Source organism: Saccoglossus kowalevskii, chromosome 21 (genome assembly GCF_978046115.1).
Source record: "Saccoglossus kowalevskii chromosome 21, keSacKowa6.1, whole genome shotgun sequence".
Taxonomy (NCBI): domain Eukaryota; kingdom Metazoa; phylum Hemichordata; class Enteropneusta; family Harrimaniidae; genus Saccoglossus; species Saccoglossus kowalevskii.
Genome location: NC_140661.1, coordinates 25,913,933 through 25,936,022, shown reverse-complemented (window position 1 = coordinate 25,936,022; position 22,090 = coordinate 25,913,933). Strand labels below are relative to the sequence as shown.

The 22,090-nt window shown below is 34.6% G+C and overlaps 1 protein-coding gene across 2 annotated transcripts; it reads left to right on the top strand.

Moving 5' to 3' along the window:
- The first annotated feature begins 5,276 nt into the window (after window positions 1–5,276).
- LOC146729826 (organic cation transporter protein-like) lies at window positions 5,277–18,280 on the top strand. Of its 2 annotated transcripts, XM_085494917.1 has the most exons (11): window positions 5,277–5,678; window positions 7,556–7,659; window positions 7,930–8,084; window positions 8,648–8,819; window positions 9,636–9,780; window positions 9,867–9,946; window positions 11,099–11,307; window positions 11,597–11,705; window positions 16,482–16,508; window positions 17,361–17,570; window positions 17,833–18,280. In XM_085494917.1, the coding sequence occupies exons 1-11, from the start codon at window positions 5,283–5,285 to the stop codon at window positions 17,894–17,896; spliced, it is 1,671 nt and encodes a 556-aa protein (XP_085351043.1). In that variant the 5' UTR covers window positions 5,277–5,282; the 3' UTR covers window positions 17,897–18,280. The 2 variants fall into 2 exon arrangements, with proteins under 2 accessions (XP_085351043.1, XP_085351044.1); XM_085494918.1 differs by lacking the exon at window positions 16,482–16,508.
- The last annotated feature ends 3,810 nt before the right edge of the window (window positions 18,281–22,090 follow it).

The following is a 22,090-nucleotide window of genomic DNA, read 5'->3' as shown; positions in this document are numbered from 1 at the left end:
TAGTTCTAAATTTACTGATTCTATACGACCTTAAAGAATAATAAAAAACTGATGTGAAAGTGTTTTTTGAGAGATGAATTTTGATCAGATTCCAGCAAACAGTTGAAAGTATCCACAGGTTTTTTTCTTTACCCTGATCATAGCAAGTAACAAAATTCATGGAGAATGCAGAGGCACATTTATATTTCACCCTAGTACTCTTGCATGCGCATGCGCAGTTTTAAATGGAACAATTTTTAATGCAATAAAATCACGTGTAGAACTGCGTCTCCATCAATATATTGTGGCGTCAAACTGGCTGTCGTATTGTATTGCAATAGACATAATTTTAGCGCCAGCAAGTTTTGTTGAGGATTATTCTGTAAAGAAATCGCTGAAATTATTTAATATGTTCGTAAAAAGGACGTCGTTGCTTTGACGACGAGCTACGGACGACTGACTACGAAACGTTCCATTCACATCGGATGGCGCCCTCTCGTGCCAATTCCCCTGTATTACACCGTAAAATGAAAACGGTTTTTTTTTATATTTGGTGACCAGTATGAAAGAAAACGTTTACAGTCTTCAAATAGCCACAATAGACAACGTGGGGTAAAGACTGAATATACGTGATTCCGGGGTTTCATACTAAATGCTTACTATTAATAATTTCACTTTCAAATAATATTCATGATATGTCTACGTCATAACCTCGTTAAACGTTATTAGCATATTGTGTAGGCAGTGCGCATGCTTCGAGCTCTTTTTATTTATTCCACAACGCATGCGTCATCACAGTGAGGTCAATTGAAATTTACGGTACATTCAACGTCATGTTCAGCACCGTACCGTCAATGGGTTTCACCACATTAATGGTGCTGAACGTTTTCTTCGAATTCGAAGCCCTACACATAAACGACGCAACAAGATATATACAACAACTAACAAACCAGCGACTGCTGAGGATTTGTACACACTCCTCCCATGTCATGCACTGTAATATGCCATGACAATCCTAGGCCTGTTTTCTCCACAACTCTAGTTTTTTATTTAGGTATACAATGCTGGGCCGATTGCTCTATTAGTATATAATTTACACAACTCCTCAGTTTGGTTGTCATTAATACAGTTCGGATTACAGCAGCTTAGTGCATCCTGAGGGAGTTCGAGATTACCCATTAGATGACCTGATTTTAAACGATATTGGTTCAGGTCCTTTGCGGTCGCTTTGTTTCGATTGAGAAAAAAATAACGTGTTCACTGATCATTTGGTCGTTATTTCAAAAATGAACTAGACCTGGTAACTCGATTGTCACGCTCATCGGGGAATGTTCAGCAGACAATCGTGGATAATATTGATACTTGGTATAACATTATCCACCGAATATGTACTAAAACAATAGTCCACCTAAGTGGTACCATTGGCTTCACTATAAAATGTAAATCAGAAATAAATAAGCCGTTTCCACTGAAACGCTCACACTCCAGTCCAAATGATGTCTCTATTCCAGCGTTGGAATCTCCAAGAACAATGACATTCGCCGAATCAAATATTTGAATATTACAGTCAATTTTTCCTAATCATTGCAAAGTTTCACCGCAATTGGTCTACAATCGATTAAATATTTTATTTTAACCAAAGCCTTTCGTCACATTATTCCTACTCCACCACATGGCCTCAACATACGGATGCCTGCTTAAAACCATACTTATAAATAACAACCCACAGAATCTGCGTTTTCTAAATGGACGAATTTAACGGAAAATCTATGTGTACTATGAAAACACAGCAATAAACTGCATTGATATGCTCGGTGCATGACCAGATGTGATTATGCCAATGTACGAATAAGTAACGAGTAACACGATTGAGAAATACATTTTATGTTTATAGATTGACTAGCATAACGACTGTGAAATCAAAATCAACATGATGGTTACATAAATCTGAAACACGAGATTCGAACCCGCAACTTGAGAAATACGCCTCGCAACTGTAAGAGGATGCGCACCTACATAAAGGTAAGTTATGACAAAATTTAAAAGAACTAATATTCTTCACACTGATATTTTTTAGTGATTTTATTTGACATTCTTTTTGGCTGTCTCTGGACCCTTCATCTAATCTAATCGGTGACCGACACCCTGTTATCAAGCTAATATCGCTTAATTGGTAGAAGTATTATTAAGGCACATTGGCACTATATAACATACACTCATTGATTATTGAACTTTAGATATATACAAGTACATCGATTCTGGGGTCTTGTTTTCACTGCTGGGACGCTGTGAAGAAAGTTCAGCACACATCCGCCGACTTATTCATTTTATTAATATGTCCCAGGGCACAATGTTCAATGTATAAAGTTCGGTTTAACTGTTCAGCGGACACAAAATGACAAAATAAGATTCCATTCACCTTTCGTATACCGCAAATGATGTTAATGTTTTAAATAAAATTAAAAAAAATATCAACAAACCTACCTTGACAAGAAGTGTAGATGCAATTTAAATTAGACCCTTACAGAAACCATTTCTCTGTTTCAATATTTCAGTTTTGATTAACCACAGGATATACGATGTTGCTGATATATGTTTGTCTTCAGCTTCTGTGTACATGTATATTAATTGAAACAAGCTCATCAACATTTGTGTCAATTATATAATATCATTTGTAACACAATTAGCATTCATAAATAAAACCCAGTGCATGTTTTTTTTAAAAATAATATATATGCAGTGTCCAGTGACGTTAGTTAGTTACCACGGATTGTTGTATTTACCAGTATGGGTCATAGTGCACAAATACCGGTATATCTTCAGGTAAGCCCATGTTAATGCTCGACAACGCTTTCTGTGTGTGAATTGTTTATACACAGTAATTGTAGTACGAGGAGTCTTTGTATTTATGTGTTGTATAATGCTTGAAAATTCGGTACACAACAGGAACATAGTGATCTCGCAAGGCATACTGGTACATTTGGCTGCATTTTAAATTTTCAGTGTTGAGTAGGAAGGATCCACAGAAAGGATAAAGTGGTGAGTATTGTGTTGACTTTAATAGCGACATAATGATAGTTACCATGTAGCTATTATTGTGTTATTAAAAATACATATATTTGTAGTATGTTGAACCTTATTGTGTTCGAAAGATATACACATATTAAAATCATACTATTATTCTATGTCAACCACATATCTTTATTTTCAGTATGGAATTTTTAAATTAGATTATAGTCGATAGAATTACAATTCAAACGCATCTCCTAATAATTCATTTTGATTTGATTATCAGGAAATATCAACCGATTGACATACATGATTCACGTTGGTATATTATAAGTAACTGGTGTGTGGTAGTCTGGAAATATGAGTGTATATAAAAATAGAATGCCAGTGCTAGTGTTCTTTAAATAATCCCTAATATTGCTATGCACTGACCGTTAAAAACGTTTTAAAATGTATTGTATTGAATGTTTGAATACAATATTACATTGTTAATATTATTTGAAATTTTATGATCATATACATAGTGAAGAACATAAACTTTCATATGATGACATAGTGGCCGACATATTGTACCATTGCATCATATATTTCACAATATTCCGGACTATCAATTTTACAATATATTGATGTGTTGCCAGTTGAGAATATTCAGAATATTGAAACAATGGTATATTGACATTTGAAAACTGTCTCTATCTAATCAAAATCATACATTGCCAAGAGTGACACACAAATTCAACTTAATTTTAGTTAAGAAATTTCAAATTAGCTGGATAATTTGGTTTTGTTTTAATAAATACGTGTGAATAGATGGATTGGTGGTTTGGCGCGTGCACACGTATGTGTGTGTCACATTGTAAGGCCTGCTTATTGAGATGGGGGCCGACAGAACGCACACAAGACAAGCGGTTCTTCAACTGCTGGAATGTGGTGAACAAGACAATAGTACTGAAAATGAAATACACATACGCCAAAATATATGGTTAAAGCAAAATAAAGCAAAATAATTACAAGAAAGAAAGAACAAAAAATACAATGAATAAATTCACTAAAATAGGGGATTGTCTATGGTACTGTGCTTTGGTGATAACTCGCAGTTCCAGGATGTGGAAATTGATGACAGTCAATGGCTTCTTCAACATAATGACAAAGAAATACAAGAGTCTTTCTTGCAGAGAAATGCTGTTATTCTGGATGCACTGCTGATGACAGGACTTCACAGAACAGTTCATACAATTCTCGCAGAATAATGATTGAGGCCTGTATCACTTGTCGCACAATATCACAGCAGCAACACACAGAGTACTCAGTTGAAATGGTGGGCCACATAAATGACCAAGATTCAGGTACACCACCTTGGTTTCCATATGAGCCAATCAGAATGTGGGCTTGCTAGCAGCTGTCTCACGTAGACAAGTCAGTAGAATTGTAAATATCCTTTGTTATGTAAATCACAGGTACACTTGGTAGATTTCATTTCTCCTTTATGATAGTTATCACACGGCAATGCACACCATTTTTCCCATGATTCCATGGACACTTCTATTTGCAGACTTTGAGGTAATTTGACAAAAACATAGACTTATAGTGTACACATACAGCACTACGAAACCTAGTTACAAATAATGACAACATGTAAAAGGCCGAGATCACGGTATACGTATATATATGTTTATATATATATATATATATGTTTGTTGGCAATGGAAGGTAATTCAAAAAAAAAAACACAAGCAAAAAACGGTACCTTGAAACAAACACTTGGGGTAACCAATGTGACTAAACAGACCTGGCTGGATTTCAAGAGCAAAGATCAAAGCTACAAAGTCAATAAACTTAAAAGTCTACATTGAATTTGTGTATATGTTAAAGTCGGGGGTCGTCACTTGTGCAGGCGGCCATAGCGTGTCGTTGTTTACAAACAAGCGTCTACCCATAAGCCGTGGCGTTTTTAGCATGCGTTGTTATCGTCGCTTGAGACTCAATTCACCTGTGTGCGCAGTTGACGACCCCTCCACTTCAATAAAGCTAATGAATGATATTGGAAAATTCTGGCGCTGGTTATAATTCCCTCCGAATATGTCTAGTAAGTTGAGTGTCGGCATAATGAATATTTACCTCATGTTGTAGTGCCATAATGTCACCACATTATCGATTGGCACGTGATAACATTTCGGCCTGCCAATTTGTTACAAGTAAAATTATATTTTTCTACTGACATAATGATAAGTTTGTCTATATTTCTTATTATTTCAACATTTTAAACCTATTGTTCCGTTATAGGACACTCATAAATGGCAGACGTTGAATCAATGAGTGTCATTAAAGATTTTGGACGATTCCAGAAGAGGCAGTTTCTGTTATTCTGTCTCGCAATATTTGTACATCCGTGGTTCAGTATTGGAAACACATTTTACAGCGCTTCAGTCGAACACTACTGTCGTGTGACTGACAATCAAACATTCTCTGACAGTTCACATATGAAGAAATGTACCATACCATATAGGTATGTGAATGGTGATTTGAAATGGGATTCGTGTAGAATGTATGCTAACAATTTAACAAATCAAAACGAATCAATACATTTTGATACATACTCCCAGACATGCCGACCATCCAACGTTACCCGTTTATGTGATCGAGGCTGGATTTACGACAGACGGGATTTACACAGCACTGTTGTCACGGAGGTAAGTATAATAATAAATAAAATAAAATGCATCGTTTAAAATGAAAAATGGTTATCAGTCAGTGCTGTCTCTCCTAATAGAAAAAACAAATATTCTCCAATCTGTCTGACCACGTTGTCTCCAGTTGTACTCATTAGATAAATAAATTTCTGCTCTTTTGTTTTTTGTTTTTTTTGTTCAACACCTGGAAACTCTTGTTTGTGTTTTCTATATTTTGTTTCCTTTCCTTTTTTAGGACAACATTTACATGTTCACATTTCTAGAGATGTTTGGGTTGGATATGTCCCCTCTTCTCGAATTTCTATGTATGGTTACTTATTATAAAACGTGTCACTGTATTTATTACGAAGTTTTCTATTTTCATTTTTAATGTTTAACCTCCAGAGTTCAATTTATTTCTTTTTAATGCTGTGCGTGATAAATTTTAATTCTGCATCTAAATATTCCTTTTCTCTAATCATTTTTTCACCATTTTTTAGCCGAAACCAATTTTTTTACAAGAGCTTCTTTAATACCCACCATTAATGCGTATTCGCCGAGTTTTGATCTGCAAGCTAGATATCAAATATTTCTAGCGTATATAATGGTGATGACAATGAATAATTAAAGTGAACCTCAATGCGTCCTGAATTTATAGTGGTGTATGTTTCAAAATGTATTTCAAATAAAATTGCAGTGGTTTAATTTTGTTTTAATTATAACTGTAGCTTGGAGAGGCATTTGAAATGCTTACAATTAAACGCCATGGAGGCCATTATATTAATGGAGAGGGGTAAATAACGAACGAACATATTGAACATCCGGGTACTTTTCAAAGCTATGACGTTTTAGTATCTGATTCGTATATGCCATCGTACATATGCCATTCGTATACGCCATTGTACATAGCCATTCCTCCTTCCAGCATTGTGTACTACTAGTATAAACTCGACTTTTATATGCACAATGTGCTTTTTGAACTTGGGTTAGAACAGTAAACGTTTGAACCACAGTAATCTGACATTGGAAGCCCAATTGCGTTAAAGTACCGTACTTCCCCATCATAGGCCGCTCTGCGAGTATAAGTCCATCCCTCTATTTTTAGACATTTATCGAGTTGAGGGCATTCGCGATTATAAGCCCAAAGTGTTTTTACCGGACGTCGACGATATTTTTTAAAATATGCGTGTAAAAAGTGTGTTTCATTTCATAATAATCGTGTTTGGTTCGTGCTTTTATGAGGAAACATACACAACGGGGTTCGCATCCCTTCTATTCAGTCATTTACTTCAGTCATTTAACTCAAGGTTGCATACTCCAACACCCAGACTTTGAAATAATGTTTGCATGTTGATACGCTTGGAAATGACATTAACGTTAAAGTCAAAATTCCCTTGGGATTTAATTCACCAATCCAGCCAATCATGGCTTCCTAAGTTGTTTATATATAATCAGATAGTATTTCGTCATCATTCTGTGCTGCCTCTCTTGTTTATACCCCATGCGGGTGTTTTATGGCGAACGGAAGTCCTTCACAGTGTTATGGTTTCTCATATTTAAATCATCATAACTCATCATTTTTTAAAAATTTATAATCAATATACATAACTCAGGAATACAAACACCAAATGAGGCTCTATTTAGTTCCCCTTTAAGAATATTATTTCCAAATCTAAGATAGTTTCCCATCATAACTGGTCTAATTGTAAGTATTCATTTAGCGTGGTTTCACTGGATATATTCGCTGATATACCGTTTACATTTGGCTGTCACATATTATGATTTTATATTCCCCCCAATAATTGTTTCATCACGTTTGTTTGAAATAATTAGGCTGTACTCAAGCGGGCACGGCGGGTACAATGTTGCAACCGATTAATAACAAATATATTTTGCAGTTTGATTTGGTTTGTGGGAAGGATTTCATGAAACAACTATCAAAGTCAGTGAGCGCATCTGGGGAACTTATTGGAAGCCTCATTTTCGGCCAAGTTGCTGACGTGTAAGTATATTGTAGCACATGAACTATATTAAAATCATTCGGAATAAATCGCCTCATAGTGAATAGAAATATTTTCTTCCTTATAATTGAAATATTACTGTCATGATACTATGACATAAATTACCAGATTTTTGTTATTTCCAAACAACCTCGAATACGTAAGGTGAAAGATGATATTAAATCTTAATATATATCCACATGCTATATTTCGATCCACTATATTCGACATTTATATACTAGTATATATTCACGTACATTTGTTTCCTCCAGATATGGAAGGAAACCAACAGTGCTTGTAGCAGGCATACTTTGTCTTATATTCGGCATTTGTACTGCGTTTGCACCGTCATTTGTCACTTTCATCATAGGAACTTTCTTGTCAGCTTTTTCTGCGTCAGCTATTTTTTTGATCATATTTGTACTTGGTAATTATGTAATTCATTGTTATTAACATTTACTCAGTGATAGTTATTTTCGAATGAAAAACCTACTCAAAAGCCAAACCACTGTATTTCTTCCTTTATTTGTGCACATATTAAATTTTGTGCTACAAGAGGAAAATATATTCGAAGAAAACTAATGTACATAATGGACTGACACAAACATATGATTCGTTATTTTGCAGACATTTCATCAAATTTTCAAGTGACAATAGTCTCTGACATTAGTTTGTATTGATTTTGCCGTTACCTTGTAGAACTTTATGAAACATCGACAACTACGTAGCTAATATTTGTAGCTGAAATCTAACCACGTTCCAGAAATTACGCTTTCTAGTCAGGATTCTATTCGTGGGATCTCCTTGCGCTATTTGTAAAACAATTGTATTTATTTTTGGTGTATAATGTTTTTGCTTCCGGCCGCAAAAACCGTATACATTCCATATAGATTGTTACTTCAGTTGTCAAGTGACATGATCATTAAATAACGAGCTTTGGACATAAAAAAATGTAAATTAAAATGAAGCTGAGTTATTGTATTTTTATAGCAACGGAAGCCACGCCTACATCACGAAGACCGCTAATATCCAGTGGCTGTTCCCTATCTTATTCGGTAGGTTATCTGTTCCTTGGAATAACAGCATATATTGTGCATGGTAACTGGAGAATACTTCAATTTATAAGTGGTGCAGTATGTCTGCTATTCATACCATATTTCTGGTAAGTTATACTGATTCTATAACGATTAATGTACGTTCCTGATGATTTACGTCACATCCGTATATTTTTTTGTTTATGTCAGCCGTGACAAAAACATAATAGGTAATAGAAATATAATCATGATGAAATAAGATGAATTTGAAAAAAAAACCTACAATAAGGAAACAATGGCCTTTTTATGGTAGACAACCCGTTTCTTTCGACAAAGCAGTACACTTTTGGGCCAAAGTTATTATTTTTAAACCCTTCATTCGAAATAGCTTTCCAAATTATGGTGACAATGCTTTTTAACTAGCGATATGTAGTACATGTCAGTACGAATATTGGAGTCAATTAAAGGCATTGTGTAATTATAAATTTGAACTGTACTATTGCCTTACGACTACCTCGATGGAGTTTAAATACATGTTATCTCATGAGTGTCCCAACAATGTGAAATTTATTATTTATGTTTTTAATAATTCAAGAAATATTGTGCAAAATCACCAATATTTCGAATTATTATATTATTTTGCCTTGATGTCAAAAGCTCTGTCTACTTGCACGAACTAGATATTCAGCTATTTTTGTACATAGTGTGGAGGGTATAGTATATTATAATATAAATCACTGTTAGTCGCATTATGCTTTTGATTTATTGTTGTGTTGTTGTGTTATGAAACACCAAATCATTGTTTTGTTATTACCAAACATTTTATAATTGCAACATTTCGTGGCAATTGCACCACTCATTGGCAGTGGTGTTCCGTGTGGTTGCACTAAAATGGCATAATATTTTAATTGTGTTGACAGATTTTACAAAATATGATTTTACAGGATTTTAGAAGAATCAATTAGATGGCTTTTGCAGGCTGGTGAAAATAGAAAAGTTAGAATAATTATAAACAGAGCTTCCAATATGAATGGAGATACAATGAACGAAGAGTTGTTTGATGTTGGATCCATGTACTCGGTGGTAGAGGTAGGTCAAAAATTGTATGCTTTGTATTGTATCTACAATTTGGGTAGGCTTTATAAAATATTGATTTTCTTTCCGAAATTCAACAGCAGAGTGAGCGCAAGTCAATATTTACACTTTTCAAGACACCTGTTATCCGGAAAAGAATTCTAATTACATCATTCTGTTGGTGAGTTTAGTTTAAAACAAAATTACAAATTCACGTTACATCTTACACTACAATAATACTTAACCCCAATTATTCAGTATCTAAACAATTCATCTATAGAAACCGACACTAACTAAATTCAGGGTAAAAAATTGGTGATTTTTATAAATAAATGGTGTGCTAAGTTTGGGAAAACCTCAGTTATACATATATACACGAGTATCATTGTCAGTGAATATGTATGTATTTCAGAGTTAAACTTTTCGATGTTGTTTAATTAAGCCATGATATTTCGACATGATAATTTTGGTCAAAATTAACTATGCAATATATATCTCGACAAGTGGTAGAAATAATATTTTGGCGGCGCAAGTACGTCACAGAAACTTTTATGTTGCTACGACGTGCATCACTTTACCATGCATTTCTATGGGCTCAGTTCCAGCTGTTGTAGAACGTCAAGTGAAGAGCCGTGAAAACAGCACACTTCGAGAAAACAGCAACTAAGAGACATTTCCGAACAACCCAATTATAATATGAATATATATATATATATGATGCACATGTTAGGTGTCAACAAATAACCAAACGTACATTTTTTAAGAGTTTTCGGCCGTTGCATTTCAGCAGTTGTGGTTGTCGAGCTATATAAATTCCCGGGTGTTTCCTCCCAAGAATAAGCGAATGTGACAGAAGTGTAAATGCTGGTATAATTTCTGACCTAAAATATAAACGATGGTATTGTGAAATAATTTGCTTATTGAATAATCAATCATATACAATGTTGTTATCAAGGTACCCCACGCAATGTATTTGAACATGTATACACAATTTGCCAAGTAAAATACTGACCAACATTGTGACAGGAAAAGTACTGTTATATTTTATAAGTACATGGTGTGTCAATAAATAATGAAAATACTTCTAGTAAATAATATCTAAGTAACCTATCTTAGGGACTATATTTCTGACATATGGCTCTCTCTTCACTCATTTCATGTTTTACAATGATTTATTTTAGCCACGTGTCAATATTTATCTTGAAAATGCATCTCAATATATCACAGTAACAGTATGCATGAACAATAAAATGAGCTGAATTCATTGACGTCTGATAGTTTGGTATTCAATCACAATTATAAATGAGAGCCAATGTTGTGTTTTATTTTCCAGGTTCGCCATTGGATTGATGTATTTTGGTATTTCTATCAACTCCAACTTTTTTGCTAAGAATCCTTATGTTATTTTTGTGTTTACTGCGGCAGTTGAAATACCTGCTGGTTTGCTGAACTGCTGGTTACTGCAAAGATATCAACGGCGAATAATACAATGTATGACGTTGATATCGTCGGGAGTAGTTTTGATGATTGGCGGAATCTCCGGTAAGTTGTAACCTCTTGCGCACAGCATGAAAGCATTTTTAATGAAAAGTTGTTGACTGTACAGAGTTGTTAATACTCCTGTAAGTTCGACCCCTAATCCAAACAGTGTATGGTTTTGAATACAGGTTGTTCACGGATTTCTTATTAGGCAAGATCAATACTTATAAATTTATATTTATGTATTATGTATGTGTGAAGGATTCTCCCAACATTCTCAAACGTTTCAATGTTTTACGTCCTTAGTTAATCTGCTATATAGTTGAATATACAGCATCATATTTATTTTCAGGCACGGATTGGTTGCTGTTCATATCAGTTATTCTAGCTAAGTTGTTTGTAACATTTGGTGTCAATACGGCAACTTTATATACAGCTGAGCTTTTCCCAACACCAGTCAGGTATGTATATATAGCAGCATACTTCATATGTCGCTTTACGTAGATTCAGATATAAGTATATAATTCAAAAGAATCGCTGCATCTTGCTAAAGACTTGGTAACAATGGCAAGTCTGTATTCTCATACTATGTATTTCTACCTGACGTTTGCGAAATCCAGTTGGACCATACCAAACCCATATCGTTTTACCCTATCACAATTCACAGTATATTGACAATTGCAGTCTAACGTCCCAATATGATAACAAGTATAAGCATCACTATTAACATTATATTACTATATACGGCTCGACGTTAAAAATCGATTTGCATTTGTTTGTAATGAACTTATTAAAGCAAACAAATTGTAAACAGGCCCGTAGCCAGCACTTTTGAATAAGGGGTTCGAAAACAACAATAAATGATATATTTGATGTGAAACGTGTGAATTTTATAATATTCAAAAAGTGTATTTGAGCTCTGTTACATATATTTTTATATTCTCGGTTTTAAATTCAATTGGTTTACTTTGTGTTACGTTGGTAAGTTATTCTACATAACATTTTTGAACTATTTTACCATTTTAGAGAAGGGGTCATAGGCCATTCCCCACCCACAAACACACCCACACCCTTGATCCATTACGGCAAAATGTTGTACACAAAACAGACAAGACTGTACGTATCTTAGCATTATTGTCCAAGCTTTTTAAGGTAGAATGCTACTAACGAGCTTTTTCGCTCTTCACATATGTTAGCGCACATAAAAGTGACACAATTTCATGTCGAAATCTGTCTACAATTATTCATTTTAGTATTAGTCAATTATGTAATTTTATTTCTGTACAGGGCCTCACCACATCGTACAAAATGTAACGGGTAGAAAAGTGCATATCACGTTTTAAAAACAATACATCCATGTAAACATATGGTACTAAGTTAAGCTGGATTCATATTTATCTCGTCGCTTGAAAACTTTTAAAAGATACAGAGCTAGTTGATATATGGTGTGGCAGTTTGTGAAGCAACGAAGTAAGCCCAGACTGTCAGTATTTGCATAATTGCATAAAATTATTGACAAAAGATCAGCCCTTAGATCATTATAAAATGAACATATAAAAACAAAGTGAATTGCAATTGTCTACCATGCTAAATTCAAATGTATCACTGCAAAAACTAAAAATGTATTGATCTAACTGTATTTTTGTGTGTCTGCCTAATTCAACATTATGTTTATGGCCAAAACAGCGAAAACTCGTCAGTATATATTTTAGTCTATAATTGCTTGCCAATAAATCTCCCAGGTTATAATACTACATTGATTTTTCCGAAAGTACACAGCCTGGATGATTGTGAAATTGAGGCATGCCATTCAACAATTTTTTTATTCTTTGAGTAAATATCCCTAAGAAATTAGCAGTATCTGCAACTTGTTTTTCAAACCAGGCAATGCCGAAACCATATTTGAACAGGAGATTTTTACGTGGGTTTCCCAAGTAAGTCTGTCGGTCTTGTTTAACCGTTTAAGCATGATATAACATGTTTTGGGGTTCCAGCTATTTATTATTTAATTTTAACCAATATAAGAGACAACGCTTGAAATAACCACAGCATAATGGCAGCCTTCCACATTCGTCCAACATCGCTACATTTTTTGTGCTGCTATTAATGCTAAGTAGATATCTGCAAAATGTTGTCTGTACCCTCTCGATTTCCGAATTTTGGTACCCCCATATCGCTACCATAAGAAATAGCTGGTACAATGATTGCATCAAACAAATTAAATGCACTAACCAATGGCATACTACCAAGTTTCATGCAGTACGTGAATTTGTTGGTTCACTGTAAATCTGTTTTTAGAGGGCGGTAAAATAATATGCATATAGTAGCAGTTTAGCAGCGGTCTCAATAAACTTTAATGACTACCTCTCCTTTTTATGAATCCACTAAAAATATAGAAAATTTTCTACTACATCAAAAAAACGTGTAAAAAATATGTTTGAAAAATATGATTTATCGCATAGTTTCAGTGCTGAAGCAACACTGTGGGATAAATTTTTGGCTGCAAGAAGCTCTTCGACCTATACAACTCGTGATGATAAATGTTTTCAACCCTTAGCTGTACACTATGTCCAATAACACAGGCTACACGTACTAATACAATAAGTTTACTACATTTGGCTGATACACTTAGAACAAAACAGTATATATGCCATCATTAACTTGAAGAATACAAAACTAATGAACCAATATGAAAGTACAGTGTCGTGTTGCCGTCTCAATCCCGTTCGAATCCCATACTTTACTAACTGAACGAACACTAGCACAAGAGAAGACAGGACCACCACATCCTTCAGAGAGTGACTACAATTACATTATTGGGCGGGGGGCAAGGGATATTTTCGTTCAACGTAATTGCAATATTTTTTTGTTCGTACATCGAAAATTGAAAAAATAAATTCCGTAATTCTGTAATCACAGGATAGACGTACAACGTAATAAATCAAATATTTTTTTCGTACACTGTAAAAATGTTTAAATTTTCTCGGTACGTACAAGAATTTACATCCAAATAAAAAAAAAAAGTTGTGAAGATCCAGGGAAATTACATTTTCGAAACTGTAAAACGACTAGATGACACAATTCACTGCAAAATTCAATTTTCACTGTAAACTGTAAAAACGTCTTTTTTTCCTTGTAAATTGTAAAAAGCCCTTTTTATTCCCGTAAAACTGTACCAGCTACCCCCCTTGTCCCCCCATTATTGTTTCAATGTTGCTTTAATATTTAACATCAGCTGCTTGAACGCGATCTTCATTACACCATCGCGGAATCACCGAATAAAAGCTTTCCCATTTATAACAACCTGTTTTGATTGGCCGCTGTTGAGCTAAGACGAAGTAACTTCACGATTGACATTTAAAGCTCGTTGCCACCTAAATGCTCATTACTATGCAATTTCGACCGACATCTGACAGTTACCTCACTGAGTCAAGTGATTTAAACGATGATAATTATTTTAATTAATACTGTTTGTTTTATTATGTTCTAATCTACGATCATAAATCTATTCACTTCCAAAATTTAGGGGGTTCGACTGAACCCCCCCGAACCCCCCCCCCCCCAAACTACGGGCCTGGTAAATGCGTTTCAATTATGATATGCTCTTCCATATTTTGTCTCTCATCTCTTATTTCTAAGTAACAAGTGTGGTGTAGATTGAGTGCGCATCTAATGTGTCAAGTTCGTTTGCAGTCAACACAACACTTTGCGTTGGATGTTCTTAGTTTTCGAAATATTAAATGACCCGCAAACATGAAACACGCGTCGGCCACAGGTGATCTGAAAATTAATTTATAAAGGGGTCAGGTGACGATGTAGTCAATGGTGGGTAATATTAAATACATATTAAACTCACCTTGGTTGTCTTTATCTTACAATTTCAACTAACGGCTAATTAAATAATATATTGATTTCTTAAAACCTAATAAAATGTTTATTACAAGTTCACTAGGTTTCTGTTGTATGACTCCACTTTTCAACACGTGTTGGCGCTGTTGTTTACTGTTTTCTAATGGACTCGATCTTGGATATTGTTCCCAATGTCGAGTGTGTGTATAGCTTCACACTAAAACCAAAAAAACACAGCGAATCGTCTTATGCTGGGATAAGTCCACAAGAAGTATACACACACATACGGGAAGTATAGGATTAATTTTATGGTATTTTTTTAACAAACAGTCAATACATAACGCATCGGCGAAACCATGTCATGTTGAAATGTCTAACAAAATATAAGAGTTGGCAGAGCCATCTCGATGCTGGGATAATAAGAGTATTTAAAGACGTGTTTTGGAACAATGAATTGGCGATGAGGCAGAAAAGCAATTTCAAGACTTTGACTTGAAGTATACATGAGGGTACCTGTTATTATTTATTTATTTTGGAAACTTAACTGAAGGAATTAAACTAAATTAAATAATCATGTTTGATATTACGTGACGAGACCATGTCGTCGATTTCCGGGTTTAAGTGCGTTTCATACAAGATCGATACGGACTACACCACCGAGTGTAGTAGACACAATCCCGATGGCAATAGGAAGTTCTAAGGTATACGTAGTTTTATTTATAACAGACGAAGTAAATTGAAATCACTTAACGTATTTAAATGAGTTGGTAAACAATAGACGATGGCAACTTCACGTTGTGGCATATTTACACACTATTACAGTTCGACTAAAGTTTACAAACACCACGGTCAGTCACACAAAATCCCCCAAATTCAAAAGGAATTTTTAAATGCGTTGGGGAACACTAGACGAACAATTATGCATACACAGATGACGACTCCACGTAATAACGCAGCGTGCAAATGGCAATTTAAACTTTGTTAGCAGATTTTCCTGGGGCAGATTTACATAATACTACAGTTCGATAACACGACCAGTCACACAAAATCCATCATAAGGGAACTGCAAGTTGTATAATGCCAAAACAGTACCATGATTTCACAACTTTCAAAATACGTTTGCATTTATCGATGTCCACTATACACCAGTAAATGTATTCCCATTCGCAAGAACACAAAGCCTAAACTATCAGAAATTCGTAACACATAATTCGAGTGGTGGTATAACAAAATAACTCATCATTTGTAAATTCAATCCACCGAAAAAGTATAGAAAACATTTTTATAAACAATTTTCATAAATACACTTTGAAAAGAAATAAATCTATTCGAATACATTCTCACTACAAATTACACAATACTTATTTTATAATGGTGTTTCTTTACAGCACAAACTATTGGAATCATACACACGTGTGAGTACTTTGGTGACACATTTTATAGCTACGCCCAAAATAGTCCATCATTTATTGCGCAACTGTGACGCATTCTGTTAACATCCACACATTTTCAAAAAAATCTCCATGACCTTTTTGACCTTTCATAAGTAAAATGCACTACAATTTACTCCAGAAAAAAACAATTTTCTTGGTACATTCCTACATTCTTGCATACTAATGAGGGGTTCAGACACATTCCATGCTGGACAATTTTCTTGGACTAATAACAAAGCTGGTCAATCCTTTCCCCAGCAACAAGCACTGACTTTGTGATTATAAATGATGATCGATTCATTTTACCAGACAAGGAAAAGTGAAAAAAAAACTTTTTATCAACAGCATAAATGCGTAATTTTTTTTTTACAGAAAAAGTATTTTTTTTTACATTTGAGTGAGTAACACATCACAAAATGCAGATATTTTCACATTTGTAAAAAGCTTGAAGTCTGGCGATTCCAAACTTGTACACTTTTTGTGGGCATTTAGTAAAATTAGAAATGAAAACAAGTATGCAAATAATATCTACCTCAATGCCGGCAACATTTATATTAGTTTTAGCGCACTGTGCTACCATGACACATTTCGAATTCATTGTATGTGCGTCCTATGTGCAACATGATAATGTAATCCTGCAACAAGAAAAGTAATTGTGTTATAATGGTTTAATAAATCTCTGTTTCTGGAATAACATTTTTTAACAATTATGCCTGAAAAAGGTAGCGATCACAAAACTACCCCCATACACTATAACATATATTCGAATGAATGTTTGGTATATGCTGTTTTTGTTAGGGATGTGCACAAACAAGTGAATGTTGTTTCTTTAAGGAATGCTGCTTCTGGTCTTACACACGTGTTCATGTTTATTGGCGATATTATTGCACCATTCGTCATGCTTTTGGATTCATTATGGTACCTAGCCCCATTGACAGTTTTCAGCGTTCCATGTATTATATCAGGACTGTTAATCCTGCTTCTCCCCGATACAATGAACAGACCAGCTCCTGATTCTATTGAAGAACTAGAGAATCCCTACATGTACGTTGATAATATATGTATTTGCTTTGCTAACAAGTATTATTTTTAAATAAAATAAACGGTAATCTATCAAACAAACAGACTTTATCATGAAGAATTCACGTGGATTCCATGCATGGCAGATTTGGTAAAATATCAAAAAAACATTCATTTCAGCGAAATTGTTATTGCTCAAGCAAGATGAAAATTCAAAATATAGAGCCTGGAAATATATAAATCTGCAAAGACTATTTATCCTTATATTTTTTTTTCTCCAATATAGGATACTTGAATCAAATAAAAATGAGCAAGAGTGTACACAACTCGTCGTGAAGAACTACGAATAAGACTAAGAAGTTAACGATGCATGTACCTTCAGAGATTGTTTCGAGCATTAAAAACGTATAATGTATATAAAGACTGTACTGCAAAAATAATAGGGTTACATAATACTATTTCTGATAACATAGTCACTTAAATATTATTTCTAAATAATTACATATTCACACCTAAATAAGTCATACTATTTTATTTCTAGTGATTTGGTGTGTATTAAACAAATAATTGAGATTATAACACACTTAAACTACTTATCAACGACTTAAGTAGCAGGATAGTTTTTGTGGGATCTTGTTTTTTTTATTTTTAATTATTTGTCATTTGATCTATGTACTGTCGTATAAAACAATGTTGTGTTATTTTCTCTAAAATAAATTGTGTTTTTCTCCACTTATACCGAAGTGCACTTGTTTTTCGTTACCCGTAGTAACTGCATCATGATTTCCAATGAAAAATGCAACAAGGTCAAGTATATGAATGGGGATTAGCTTCTACGATAGTACTACTATCTACTATCAGATATTAACAATATCTACCTCAAATGAAAGAGGAGGCTTCCCGCAATTGGCGAAAACATTATCAAACTAAAATATCTTCATTCCATGACAACGATTCGAATTGTTTATTTATTGTGATTGAACTGTCATTTTCTTTATTTTTATATATTTGATATATCATGTTACAACAATTAAGAAAAAGATATAAAAATATGGTGTCATCGTGCTCTGTTCAGAGAAAATTCAGAAGTATCAACAAAGGGTCAGCAAAAAATAATGTATAATTCTAAATGCTCCTCTTTAACTTTCAAATGCAGCTTGGATTGCTCAAACACCTTGCATTACTACAAATTAGCAACCTTCCCAGCCTTTGCCACGGCAAGCGAACTGCTGAGTGATGCGATAGTGCTTATGTGAGTTTCTACAAACCTGAGAACACTGCCTTCTGGTTTTATGTAGATATCATAAAACTGCTGTGGTGTGTTTATATCCTCTCTTTCACTATCACGTTTATATTTTTGAACGAATCCCGGTTATCTGCCTGATGGACATCAGTAGAAAGCATTTGTTGACCTGCATCATATATCACCATCCAGTATGTGCAGGGTTTTCTTACGAAGTTCAAGACTGCTTCATCTGTCATAAAATGTATGACTAGATCTGTCTTTCCATTCATCTGCTTATATAATCACTATGCCTTCATACCTCAATAAATTATGCCTTTCTTTTCTCAGTTGGATTTCAAGTAATACTATTTATGTATTAGGCATGTGATATGATGTGATATCTGGTATGAGATGTTACTATGTGTTTTTAGCAGTACTTGATAGCTCCGACATTTTATCTCCGACATTGTATCAAGCAAACAAATCACTCCAAAAAACCATTACTTGGTGACTAATATATTTTAAAACAATATCGCGCGACAAGTAGTGATTGACTGCAAACAAATAAAAAAGTCAATGAACAACTTGTTGTACATAATATAATTCACACAATAAGACAAGTGGGTAAATTAATATTTACAGAATTTTTATGAAGTACTTTTTCATGCAGAGCAAATCTGATATAAACACAGAAAAAATAAAACATGTCAACAAGCCAGCTGTGAATAGCCTCCCGTTTGTTTGGCCTCGCACAAATATATGACGTAGTATTCGATGCACATGTCATTGCCGCATAATATATTTGGCCAATTAAAATATATTTATGCTTTTGAGATTTGTCAGGTAGATTTTGTATCTTTGTATTGTCAAATTGGTAAATGGGCACTTATACGTACATCTTTCACTTTTGAGCCAAAATATCAGCCTGTACAGGCAAAAATTGTTGAATATTGAAAAATACTTGTACACAAGTTTTAAATATTATAATTTATATTTTGTTATGACCTGACCCTTGCTTACCCAAACCCGCCACTAGAGGCGACCAATGCCTGAATCTGCACTTTGAATATTTAAAGCATCACCGGACATACTGTGGAGATAGCTAAAATGTATGTAGCGTAGTATGTAGAAATGAGGTGATCTTAATCATCGCAATTGATTTAGTGATTGTTGAATTCGTTCCTGTTATTATATATATTGTTGGATCAGATATATAACCAATTGCGCCCTCAAATCCCATTAAGCCATTCAATAATTGATTTTGCATTAAAGTCTTTGATAATTGTCAGACATTTAAAATGTTTGCTTGCTGACAGGCAACCTCGTTTGATGAGATTTTGATTCTATATCAGATAACAACAAATATACAAATGCGAATGTCTTGGGGCTAAACCTCGTTGTTGACTGCTTATGTTTTGAATTTTGAAAAGTCAGAATTACTAAATCATCGGAAATGATTTAAAAATGATGTCGTCATAGCGGTCATATGTCATCGCAACCATGGAGGAGTCCGCTGCTTCCAGAACTGCAACGCATTCCTTTTCGGACTGTTTGTGGCAACATTATTGAAAACTGTGAGATGGACACTAAAAAGTTAGTTTCACAAGGAATGCTTTCACACAGGCGTAAACACCGCCAACATCGGCAAGCACGTCGGGCATAATACACAGGTGGCGCATCGGTGTTGATTCACTGTTGACAGTTCTTCCCGGCGTGAAATGTACAATATACAATGATAGGCAGCCGAGGGACACAAACATTAAATGGACAACAGGCGTGAAGGACAGCCAGTTGGTTAGTGCTGGATTATTTTGTTACCGTCCGGAATACCGGTAAGTAATAAATAATGTTTTTCTATGGTTTTATAAGAATACCTCTACGGTAGATCATTTTGTAGTAGACAATGTTTTCCTTATCGTGGGGTAAAGTTGGTTAGCGTCCACATGGAGCTCCATGGCGTCCGGGGAGTGGGTTCTCTGAATAAAATATGCTGAAGTACAAAAAACTGCGTGAAAGGGGTGTCATATCATCATTTGATGCGTATACGCGTGTACAGTAATAAAATGTAAAAAAAAAAGAATCTCATGAATTCATGTTATCTCAACTTGAAAACAGTATGATTTTAGTATGTATATAGTGTATCTATTTTAAGTTTCTGCACTTGCAAAGGGGTATAATTTCTCAAAAATAAGTTTGTGTTTAGAGGCTCATTTGAAAAGCTATATTTTCAGCATGGGTACCAGGTTGGACTTTGAGTACCCACCCTCGAAGTTAGCATTGTGGGAAACGTTGTGCAAAGAGCGGAAAATTCATTGTCGTTTTTTTGAGGATCATGGCTAGGTCTGAGAATTGAACTTACTCATCGGGTCTCCCCAGTTTACAGGCATTTCCAGAACGCTGTAAATTTAATTATTTTTTTTTAAATTTATGGTACAGGATTGTGTATTATTGCACAAGCAATTTGTTCGTTATATGATGCTCAACAAGCATGAATTACCAGACTGATGAATCTGTGAACAGATGCCAGCACTGCCAGAATGCATATGTTGTGGATGGCAGAGACGAGAGTAAGTTTAAATTCTTATTTCAGACTGTCAGGGATTGACTATAGAGTAACTACACATCTGGCATCTTTCCTTATATTTAAAATATAAAGTATTTTGCTCTATATCAATTAGCCTTTTCGAGCCTGAAATTAGATACTAGTAGTTGACCCTAAAGTACTCCTAACCTTAAGTCATAACATCTCAGACTACTATAGTAACAATGACATGCGTTTTTTTTTTTATTTCATTCAAAAGATTTAGGGACACTGAAAAAACACGGTCCATCCTTTATTCCAAATTCAGCCCTGGTTAAGGAACTGTCTGTCCATGGACGTATTGTTAGCAATTTCTGCACCATCCCTCTTGGATGGAAGTCAGAAAGTCTAAAGCATGTTTAGTCTTTTAAGAGACACGCCTATATGTTATAAATGCCTATACGCAAATTAATGGTTTAATACATGTAATGTTTGAAGGCCGCCCGTATACAGTATACGTGTCCACGGACGACCTTCGTTGACGATAGTAGTGAAAAAAGATACTACCAACAACAGTGCACTCAACTAAGAGAATAAAATCACACTTGTTAAACCTGGTACTGAAAGCACGTTGCATAGTGATCAGGTATGCAATGAAACTGTCAGCGTTAATAATAATGTGTCTATTGATCCCTTTGATCAAACTGTAAATATTGGTGAGGAGGTGGTATTATTATCCCCTACTTCAAACTCATCTTAATTTGAACAACCAGCAGCGGATGTATACGACGTAAAACG

What these genes read in the sequence shown, in the direction of transcription:
- LOC146729826 (XM_085494917.1), top strand. Translation starts at nt 5,283, where the DNA reads ATGGCAGACGTTGAATCAATGAGTGTCATTAAAGATTTTGGACGATTC. An exon ending in TTTGATCATATTTGTACTTG is followed by an intron (nt 8,085 to 8,647) that starts GTAATTATGTAA and finishes GTATTTTTATAG; the next exon opens with CAACGGAAGCCACGCCTACA. An exon ending in CTAATTACATCATTCTGTTG is followed by an intron (nt 9,947 to 11,098) that starts GTGAGTTTAGTT and finishes TTTATTTTCCAG; the next exon opens with GTTCGCCATTGGATTGATGT.